Genomic DNA, 11,543 nt, shown 5'->3' with positions numbered 1-11,543 from the left:
AAACAGCTAAACAATCCAATCTTTGGATGAGTAAATGCTAGAAATGTCCTGCTCAAAGACAAATAAAAATCGTCCAGCCTATGGACGAAGAGTAGAGCAAGCTATAGATCAAATTTATGGAGGAATAAAGCTGGCAAGGGAAATACCATTCATAGACAAGTTATACTTGTGAAATTCAAAGAATGGTAAAAGTGTTGAACATGAACAAATTATTCTAACATGGACGAGCTAAATGCCTTCATAAGTAGACGAACCACAAAAATAAAGGAAATTTGTTCATGCAAAAAAATAACATGTTCAACAGTAAATAAAGAATGAAGATGAAAACAAAAATTCATTAATTTTAAAGAAGGGTAGACGACCACCATCCAAAAACCCTTAAACTATTCAAAGCCAATGAAGGCTATTGTATATGTTGCACATCCATAAACTTGGAAGAAAAGATTATACAAGAATAAGTTTTAAAAATAAAGCCCAAAACAATGGGAATTTCCAATAAACTATGATAGGCCACAAACTGAATGACCCCTTGTGATTATACCAATTAATTAATTAGCCAAGTTATTAATTAATCAATTAATCATGCAATTACGTGGAAGCACAAACAAATCACCAAAAACTAAATATGTAGTGGAAATTAAATAACACAGTGATTTGTTTATGAATGGGGAAAAATCTCGCGGCAAAAACCCCACTGGGTGATTTTTAGGTCATCACTCCTGAAACTCCACTATTATCAAATCAAGCGGTTACAAGTAAAGGAATCCCAAGTACCTTACCAACCTACAGTTGAACCCTTACCCCAATATCCAATTGGACTTGATCTGTAGTGACAATTTCCACCTTTGATGCACGGCTCCCAAGTACGTGACTAACCAATGCGCGGATCCCAGTTCACAACTTCAAAACACCAACTTAAGGAAGAGAGGTTGACTGCAAAGTTCTTCAGTTCATCCTACACGATGAAGATCAGGAAGATGCTTGGTCACAAAACCCTTTAGTGTAAATACACAGCAACTTTTTCAGAGAAGATGAACTAGGTCAAGAACTTCGTCTTTTGATCATAATTTGCTTGAACAGAGATTGCTCAATGCTTTTGCAACTTGTGTCACACTTGACGGCTCTTAAAACAATCCTTTTATATGTTTAGGGTTTGGAGAAAAGAAGGCCCAAAAGCATATTCACGGATCTCAAGAAAATCAGGTCAGAAAATCTGAAATTATAAATCTCGACAGATAGCAGGTGTCAAGGTAGCTATCGAGCAGGTGTCGAGATTTAATGAATTTGCACTTCAGCTTGCTTTTTCTTGGACATACTTGATGACTTCAACACTTGACTTTGAAACCTTGTTTCTTAAAGTATTAAAAACACCTAGAACTACCTAATTACAAGTAGAGTGCGTTTTGTCAAAGGATTTAGCCAATTTGCATAAATAAGTGACATATGTTCTTAATAAGTGAAAACACATATGTCCTAACAATCTGCCCCTTTGGCAATCTGTGACAAAACCACAACAAACAAATGAACATATGAGAGAAGTTAGAAATCACTCAACTCATATTCACTTGTTGAATACAATAAAATCTATCCTAACACAAACTCTTGAAAAACTTTGCAAGAAGAGAGTTTATGGCAAGTTAGACTTTGACAACCTGTATTTCTGAAATACTTTAAACAAAACTCATCAAGGCATCTTGTGTGAAACAGAAATAATAGATTGCATACAAGTATAATGAACATGTATATAAAGATAGAGAAGAAACAACACATGAAGAGAGAGGTGAAAGAAACATACATCCACATATATAAAAAAGTATAAGTACAATGTATGTAAAAATGGTCAAAGGACCTCATATACAAGATCAATGTATCTATAAAGAATAGAAAAGAAAAGATACATCAAAACCTCACTACATCCCTCAAACTATCAACACTCCCCCTATCAAAATGTCCTATCCCTATCAAAATGTACTTTACTAACTCTCCTTCTAAGATGACTATTCTCATAACCTAAAACTACTTCCCCTTTTTGTCACGAGTGACAAAAGGTAGAGTGTTATGTAGATATCTCATCAGTAGAGCTAGCATCTCCATCATCATCATCATCATCCTCATCATCAAAATCTGAAACTGCTGGAGTAGGTGGTGAAGGAGTAGCCTCTGGAGCAAAACCACCCATGGTCGCCTACCGTCGTGCAATACGACCAACACGAACATTCACCTGATACAACTCAGCGGAGAGTGTATCAAGGCGAGTGTCCATGCGCTGCAGCTGCGCCATAATGTTTCCTAGAGATACATCGCCCTTAGAGGAAGAAGGAGCAGATGTAGATGGAGCTGATCTGGATGGAGCTGAACGAGAGGGAGGAGTGGAATTCGTCTGTTGCGACCTAAACTGCGCCTCACTACGTTTTACGGTAGCGGCATCTATGGCACATATGTGTGTGAAGTGGTTGGACACAGGAAAGGGAATAGAAAAATGGCGTAACATCCTCGTGATAGTGGAAGGAAAGATAAGCTTATCACGGGACGCCGAATCAAGATGAACATCTATGATAGAAAGAATAAAGTGAGAAGGAAAATTTATAGTAAGATGCTCTAAAAGAGATAACAAAAATCGAGTACGAGGCTCTGTGATGGAGTTATAGTGAGAGAGAGGATGGAGTACAAATGTCATCACCATGTTTAGGAATCTAGGACCTTTAGCAAAAGGCCTACATGATGTGTACTGATGCTCACCCCAATCAGCAGGGCGTTGACAAAAGGCAGAAATGAGCTCATCTTTGGACACAGTCCTCAGACGCTCACAAGAAGGATAGTTAGGAAATTCTATCCTAGGAACCCTAAGCATATCCGCAACTAGCTGCAGTGTGACAGGGATGCGCGTACCTCGAACACGAGTGAAAAAGAGAGGTACTGAACGATCTATCCTGTGTATGTTGGAGTAAAACTCCTGAATCAGTACGAGAGGACAAGTGACCGGGACGTCACACAGTGACTCCCATCCTCTACTGTGAATGACAGAGGGAAGGTCAGTGTCGGCGAAGTCCGCCAAAATGACTTAGCGTTCCGAATGAACACCTCGTTGAGAAAAGTTCTTTGAAAATGCCTTGTGGGCATCTCCATCACGGAACCAAAGGTTAAGAGGAGCAGAGTCAGAAGAAGAGGAAGCTCCAGAACGCAGAGGGTTCCGAGCAGGAGTGGATTTACGTTTGGGTGCCATAGACATTAACGTAAAAGAATGAGAAAGAGATAGAGAGGGAGACAATCAGAAAAGTCCTAACACAGTTCAAATAGATCAAATATATTGAACAAAAAGAACGTATGCATGGGAATGCATTAGCATGTGACATGCAAATCAAAAGGCATCATGGGCTCAGCCCAATCCAATCTTACCAGCACACAGCATAGAGCACACATCTAAATGCATGTACATATCATTCTAATGCACATGGAATGCAATGTATGACATTTTGAAAGCATTTAAGTGAAAACCCAACCCAAAATTTCAAGAAAAACTTATCAATTTTGAAAAACCCCAAAAATTTTCAAAAATCCCAAAAACTAGGTTTCAAAACATGAAATGCATGAGAAAGGGAGGGAAAAATGAACTTACCAAGTGATTGAAACCAAGGGAAGACCGAAGAAGAAGCGGGTTTGAAGATTTGAGTGAGAGAAAGGTGGTTGGGAGATGAAACGCCTCAGACAGATTGAGAGAATGAGAGAAAAAATCGCGACAGAGCCTAATATAGACACCTCAGTAAATCTCGACAGCTGAGGTGTCGAGAGGTATCGAGGAAGTTGTCGAGGAAGGTGCCGAGGATTTGGCCTTCGATAGCTTCAGGTGTCGAGGTACAAGAACAATTTCAAAGAACAGAAGCTTGATCGATCGACAAGGTGTCGAGGAGGTATCGAGGAGACAGGAACTTTCTCGATCGATCCACCAGGTGTCGAAGAGGTGTCGAGATTGCGATAAGAAAAAGGCTTGAGAAGCTCGACAAATGACCAGGTATCGAGGAGGTGTCGAGCCAGCAGTTAAAATCAGTTTTTCGAGAAGAGAAAAACATAGACATGAATGCAATCCAACATACACCTCAACCATTAATCCAATCAACATATAAGGCTCTCAAAATCATCTCTCAATCAAATATTTAGCACATGGATCCTCAAAGACACACACACACACACACACACACACTAAACAAGTTTAACCAATTTTATTTTTTAAAAACAAGTTAAGACAGTTTAGTGAGTATACATTAGCACATGTAAAACCTTTGTGATGGCCAAATCACATTGTACCTGCACATGTATCAAAAATAACAAAGAATATTGCGTGTTGTGTGTGAAAAACATCGCAAGATTGCATATGTGTATACATGTTATGACGATCTGAGATATGAGAAAATAACTTTAACTCACACACAATCATAACTGTTTGATGGGGACTATCACCTTCGAGGTACATCCTATAACTCCCACATTTCCTAGAATACACGCTTGCAACCATATTTAAAGCATTTTTTATCCTTTTACTTTTTATTTTCTTTGCATATTTTCTTTTATTTTAGCATATCATACATGGGCATATAAAAGAGAGAAAAGAAATATCCAAGATGTTAAGCATTTGACATCGCACTTTTGCTATGCCGAAGCATACGAATATCTTTGACACTGCACTTTTGCTATGGCGAAGCATACAGTTGTCATATTATGATTGGCGGGCAACAGTGGTGAGATGGTTATTTATGTCTTTCTCTTAGGATTTTCTAGTCCTACCCGTCAAAAAGAGTGATATGAGTGTTAAGTTTTAAGAGATAACTTAATCTTACTCATCATAAACAAGAGCCATAAAGCTCACTTGCTTAGTTGTACATAGAGATGCTCATCTAAGGTACAAAAGATACAAAGTTTAAAAACTTTGTTTCAATGGCCATCCAAGGTACACAAGTACCAAAGTACACAAAACACACACTATTTTTGTATTCTTCTGATTTTTCATTTTTCATTTTTTATTTTTATATTAAAAACAAAAGTAAACAAAACTGAAAGTAAACATACAAAAACATGTTAAACAAAACAAAGCATAAAAACTAGATGCAAATGCATGAGGAAGAAGAACAAGAGAAGGAGATCAATCCATGGAGATGACACCAATGTTTTGACGAAGGAATTCAAAACGTTTGCTGTCAAGAGGTTTGGTGAACAAGTCAGCCTTCTGATCATCAGTGTGGATAAACTCAAGAGTGAGAGTACCATTTTCGACAAGCTCCTTAATGAAGTGATGTCGAATCTCCATGTGTTTGGTTCGAGAATGCTGAACCGGGTTTTTAGAGATATTTATGGCACTGGTATTGTCACAGTAAATGGTGAGATGCTCTTGACAAATACCATAATCATGAAGGAGTTTTTGCATCTAGAGGAGTTGGGTGTAGCAGCTACCGGCAGCAATGTATTCAACTTCCACAGTGGATAACGAGATGGAGTTCTCCTTGCTATACCACACACCAAACTCAGCAGTGGTTTTGACATACTTTATAATTCTTTTTAAAGCAGTCATGTGGGATTCCTTGGGATTAGCCTGATATCTAGCACACACTCCAACACTGTAACTAATGTCAGGTCTACTAGCAGTAAGGTAAAGAAGACTTCCCGAAGTACTCTTTCTATCATCAGCATTACCAGCCCAATCAGCATCAGAGTACCCAGCTAAGACACCATTAGTGTCCTTGCTATACCACACACCGAACTCAGCAGTGGTTTTGACATACTTTATAATTCTTTTTAAAACAGTCATGTGGGATTCCTTAGGATTAGCCTAATATCTAGCACACACTCCAACACTATAATTAATGTTACGTCTATTAGCAGTAAGGTAAAGAAGACTACCTAGCATGCTTCTATAAAGAGAGGGGTCAACACACTTATCTAACAAGTTTATAGTGAGTTTAACATTTGGGCTCATAGGGGTTCTAACAGAACTAGCAGATTCCAAACCAAACTTTTTCACAAGATTCTTAGCATATTTAGGTTGAGAAAGGAATATATCTGAATCTTGTTGGGCAAATGCCCCTACTATATATGCTTCTCTGCTGTCAGAGCCCCAACCAGAGGTTTTACATCCTACGCTACGAACTCTGTGTGTGTGTGTGTTTTAACTGATGTGTGGTTTTTCATTTTGCATTACAGCTTCTTTTATTTATTTCAGGTTAGGGGTTCTGCTGTGTTTGCACTTGGTACCTTGCTTGATATGGGGGGTGACTCATGTAGAGATGGTGTTGGTAGAGATGAAGATTGTGATGATGATGAAAAGATTAGGGTTGAGATTAGTATTGTTCAAAGCCTCTTAAGTGTTGTTTCAGATGGAAGCCCGCTTGTCAGGGCTGAGGTTGTTGTGGGTACGTGAGCAGTCATCAAATTTTCCATATTCATGTGGTTGGATTGTTTTCTGCATCTTAAAATTTTTGATTAAATAAATATTTTTGTTCTTATTTGATGAAAATTGTAGACATTGGACACTTTCAAAATAATTTGAAGGCACCACTTTTCACACATTGAAGTTGGACAAGTTATATTTGGTGGAAAATTGAGAAAAGGATGTCATTTCTCTCATTGTGTTTTAGTTGTTTCAAACCGTTATATGGTGATATTCAAATTAGTTGAAGATTTGTTGAATTCTGAAGGCCTTCAATTGATAATGCTTGGCCACATGTCTGACCAGCAATTTATTAGAACTTTCTATGCCTTCTCTCCTTTCACACACACACACACACGCACACCTATATTATGTTATGCTTGTATGTCTCTCCTAACTCAGTTACACCTGTAACCGTTATATATTTTAGTTTGGATATTCTTAATTGTTTGTGTAAGCTCAGTCTGATTCTTTCCTTGTTTCTTGTCAACTCTGGCACACTTCGCCTTTGGCCACAATAAGCATCTCAAGTCAATTGCTTTTGCATATTGGAAACCTCAGTCTAATTCTCTGCTGAATTCCTTACCTTCTTTGGCTCATATAAAAAGTGCAGGCAATAATTATACTAACTCAAACCAGTACAAGCCACATGGAAGTATCGTTTCATCCCAAATTGGTTCTCTGGTGAGAGTTGGCAATGATAATCCATCGCTTGTTCAAGATGGAAGAGTCTCCACCAGCAGCCCTCTGGCTAACGCTGGAATTATGCATGGTTCTTCTTTGTCTGATGATTCATCTCAACATTTTGATTCTGGAGTATTGAATGATGGTGTCAGCAATGGGGTTGTTAACCATTCAAGGTCAAAGCCACTGGACAACGCCATGCATTCACAATGTGTTTTAGCTATGTGTACATTAGCCAAGGATCCATCTCCACGCATTGCTAGTCTTGGCCAGCGGGTACTGTCCATTATAGGGATTGAACAAGTGGTGACAAAACCTTTGAAGCCAACTAGTGGCAATGTTCGGCTTGCTGATCCCACAACAGCACTTCACACTCCTAGTTTTGCTGGACTAGCTCGTTCATCTTCATGGTTTGACATGAATGGAGGTAAATTTTTGTTGGTGAAGAATATGGGATCACTTTTTTGTTTGGAATTACCATATGTATGCACTCTTTTATGTGAATCATGATATACTTATCCTGTTGTGAGCAGGTCGTTTGCCTTTGACCACTTCCCAACTCCTCCTGTTAGCCCTCCCCGACCTAGTTACTTAACTGGAATGCGAAGAGTTTGTTCCTTAGAGTTCAGGCCTCATCTGATAAATTCTCCGGACTCAGGATTAGCTGACCCTCTTTTAGGTTCTGGGGGCCCCTCTGGGGCTTCAGAACGCAGTTTGCTTCCATAATCAACAATCTACAATTGGAGTTGTGGCCACTTCTCCAAGCCACTTCTTACTGCATCAGACGATAGTGACGAAATACTAGCTCGAAGAGAAGAGAGGGAAAAGCTTACGTTGGACAACATAGGAAAATGCCAGCGTTCATGTGGTTGTTTTTTGTTTATTTATCTTCTTTTCCTTTTGTTATGTACTTCTGATAAGCGTAGAAAAAGTTCATTATAGTTTTTGATTATGGAGCCAATGTGATTTTTGTTTCTTGGTAAGCTATTAGCAAGTTTAGTAGTCCAATTGCTAGCTTGGATATGAAGTTTGAGACTGGTACCAAATCAATACTGCTGCAACCTTTCTCTCCTATTGTTATTGCTGCAAATGACAATGAACGGATCAGGTATGCAGCTTTGCATTTATTATAGTTTCTATTCAAGCAATTCTATGAACATGTTTAGTATGTCCTGATTACAATAAATTGCATGTTGGGTTGATGTTGAATTTATAGAGGTTCATATTTGAGTATGAATTGATATAAATGGGAACCTGGCATTCGCTTTCTTCTTTGTCTTTGGTAATGGCTTTTATATTGCTACTTTATGTATCCAGTTATATTATAACTTTCGATATTCCATAAACTTGAATATGGGAAAAAGGGAAAAAAAAACTTGAAAAATGAGGAAAATTATGGAAATTGGTTATTTTGTATCTTTCATTAATTCCATTCGATATGGCTGATGGCTATTATAATCTTTGATTATTTGGTTTAATCAATTAAACTTGAAATTGTTTTTTTTTTTTTTTTTGGTTGCCCTATATGTTTTTATATTGTAGCTTATATTCAATATGATTATTTGGTTTCCAATTATTTTAGATGCTGTCGCTTTATTGAATGAAGTCTTGTGACTCCTTTGTTTATTGCCTTGGCTTATCCACATCTTTATAATTATTGAACATTTGTCTTTGTTTATTTGCAGGATATGGAACTATGAGGAAACCACAACTACCTTGCTCAACAGTTTTGATAATCATGATTTTCCTGAAAAAGGAATTGTTAAGCTCTGCCTTATAAATGAGTTTGATGACAGCTTGCTTCTTGCTGCTTCATGTAATGATCTTTACAGCTACTTTAATTAGTTTAATGTTAGGTACAGAAGCTTATGTGTTGAATTGTCTGAAATTTTGGGTCAATCGAACTACTTATGTGCATGTAGGTGATGGAAATATTCAAATTTGGAAAGATTATAATGTGAGGAATAAACAAAAGCTTGTAATTGCATTCTCTTCAATTCAAGGTCATAAACCTGGTGTGCAAAGTTTGAATGCTGTTGTGGATTGGCAACAACTATCTGGATATCTGGTACTTGATTTGTTTTTAGTTTTTTATTTTTTATTTTTTATTTTTATGTAAATCCATTACTTTAGGACCCACTCTTTGTATTTTGAGCTTATATTTTAAGGCTAATGGTTATTAAAAATTCCAATGTTGTTCATTTGTATGCTTCTGGTGAGATATCCTCCATTATGCTTTGGGATTTGGAAAAAGAGCATCTTGTTAATTCCATTCCTTCATCATCGGATTGCAGCATCTCAGCTTTGGTGAGTTTTATGTGTTCCTCGTACTCATTTAGTTATACTATGCTGTAGTTGGGTCAAAAAAATTTCTTGCCTTATTTTATAAAGTCAACTTGCTGCAAACATGTCTGTTTATATGTAACATGCCCTAGATTCCCTCAAGAAATATTGGATTTCAGAATTCTTTTTTTTATTACATCAAGATCTGTTGTAATTTTTTTTCTTGTTCTGATAGTATATCTGCTATAGCCAATGTGAAGATTCACACTTTGATGGCTTTTTTTTATATGCATGTCATGTCTAGGCTGCTTCTCATGTTCACCGCGATCAATTTGCAGCTGGTTTTGTGGATGGTTCTGTAAGACTCTATGATGTTCGGACGCCCGATATGTAAGCTTTCATGTGGAATATTCTTATGGCGTGATAAAAATGTTTAGTTGTTTATGATCTGTGACATTGTGCAATAGTGCAGTCTTTCCATAGTTATAATGTAAAATTCATATGCAACATGGTAATTTTCCTAGCATTTTAAAATAGAACTCTTTAGTAGTGTTTTCTTTCCTGCAATTTCAGACGATGTTGCAAATTCTGTGGAGAAGAGGTGGCACACATACAGAAAAATTAGCATATTCACATCCAAACTATCAATTTTTGCTTAGTTCAATCTAATATTAAAATCATCCCTTTGACTAGTCAATTATGTGTTATTTTGACATTGCTGTGGTCTTGAGTTTCAGATTATTTTAACATTTTTTTAGACATGATGTAGGACAATAAAGGTCCTGATAAATGCACAGTAGCTATTTGGACATTACTATGACCTTGAGTTTCAGATTATTTCAGCTTTTTGTTAGACGGGTGTAGGACAATAAAGGACCTGATAAATGCCCCATAGCCATTTTGGACCATCTTGTATCCCAACTCTATTGTTCTAGAACATTGTTGCAATTTACACTTCAAAATTAGATGGAACAAGATGTTTAGTTCATTGGTTTGGTTCTAGATATTGTTATAAGCCAATTTATTGTTGTCTTGATGTCTTCATTTTTACCTATACACACACACACACACACACACACATACCCATACATACTTGGTCGTCCTGGGCATGAGCATAAACTACTTAGTCTGTCAGGGTGAATGCCCATTATCTGGCAACTAGTTCTAGCGGGTGGCGTTAGTTGGCCATAGGTTTTACCATCTAAATGACTCTTTTTTAGAAAGGTTCTCTATGTTATATATATATATATATATTTGTTGAGACTTTCTTTTTCTATCTGCATATCTGATGGCTGTGCATGTATCTTAGTACCCGTAATTCAAAATGTTACCATCTAATGCAGATTTTGAAGTGTGGGCTATTGAATTAGAGTTAAGCTTATATGCATGCACATTTCCATTATTTGGCCCATCTAAAAGATCATGATGCTGTATGGAGATTGAAAGATACGATATATGAATTGTTGGTCTGGGAGTCGATTATAGTTGATTGTCTACTTTGCTTCTGGATGTTAAATTTGACAATTAGTTGTCACTGTAACTTTGCTTCAGTCCCCTGTATGTGTTTGATTTTGCCTTCATTGCCTTAACATGTCTTGTTGTAATTCTTAGGCTTGTCTGTGCAACATGGCCACATACACAGAAAGTTGTGGGGATTGGATTTCAACCTAGACTAGATCCAGCAAAGGTATACATGACTCCTTTTCTGTGACGTGCCCATTTAGAGAACACATTGAGCTTCAACAGTTCTTGAGGTTTTTGAGTGCATTGAATATAGAAATCCTTGTTCCTTTTGGCAATTGTGATTCGGTATTTATTTATGGGAAGGTGAAGTGTACCTACTTTTCATATTTTCTTTCAGATTATCAGTGCATCTCAGGCAGGCAACATTCAGTTTCTTGATACCAGAAGTCACAGGGATGCCTACCTCACAATTAATGCTCATAGGGGCTCCCTCACAGCTTTAGCAGTTCATAGACATGCCCCAGTTATTGCCAGTGGTTCAGCCAAACAGCTTATCAAAGTCTTTAGTCTGGAGGGAGAACAACTAGGCACCATTCGATACTACCCTTCATTCATGCCTCAGAAGATTGGTTCTGTAAGCTGCCTCATCTTCCATCCCTACCAAATATTGCTTGCTACTGGTACTGCAGATGCATAT

General features: G+C 37.4%; 1 protein-coding gene across 1 annotated transcript; it reads left to right on the top strand.

The window, feature by feature from the left end:
- Positions 1 to 5,284: 5,284 nt before the first annotated feature.
- LOC112023438 (regulatory-associated protein of TOR 1-like) lies at positions 5,285 to 7,609 on the top strand. The gene is made up of 3 exons (XM_065778119.1): positions 5,285 to 5,452; positions 6,209 to 6,398; positions 6,900 to 7,609. The coding sequence occupies exons 1-3, from the start codon at positions 5,285 to 5,287 to the stop codon at positions 7,607 to 7,609; spliced, it is 1,068 nt and encodes a 355-aa protein (XP_065634191.1).
- Positions 7,610 to 11,543: the final 3,934 nt, after the last annotated feature.

This window comes from Quercus suber, unplaced genomic scaffold, assembly GCF_002906115.3.
Source record: "Quercus suber isolate HL8 unplaced genomic scaffold, Cork oak 2.0 scaffold_173, whole genome shotgun sequence".
NCBI classification, from domain to species: Eukaryota; Viridiplantae; Streptophyta; class Magnoliopsida; order Fagales; family Fagaceae; genus Quercus; species Quercus suber.
The sequence above is the reverse complement of the archived record's forward strand: the minus strand, read 5'-3'. Positions and strand labels throughout refer to the sequence as shown.

Bases quoted from the DNA above. Each gene is read 5' to 3' on its own strand.
- LOC112023438 (XM_065778119.1), top strand. From the start codon at position 5,285: ATGTCGAATCTCCATGTGTTTGGTTCGAGAATGCTGAACCGGGTTTTT. The intron at 5,453-6,208 runs GTATTCAACTTC...TATTTATTTCAG, and splicing joins TAGCAGCTACCGGCAGCAAT to GTTAGGGGTTCTGCTGTGTT. The intron at 6,399-6,899 runs GTACGTGAGCAG...TTCCTTGTTTCT, and splicing joins CAGGGCTGAGGTTGTTGTGG to TGTCAACTCTGGCACACTTC.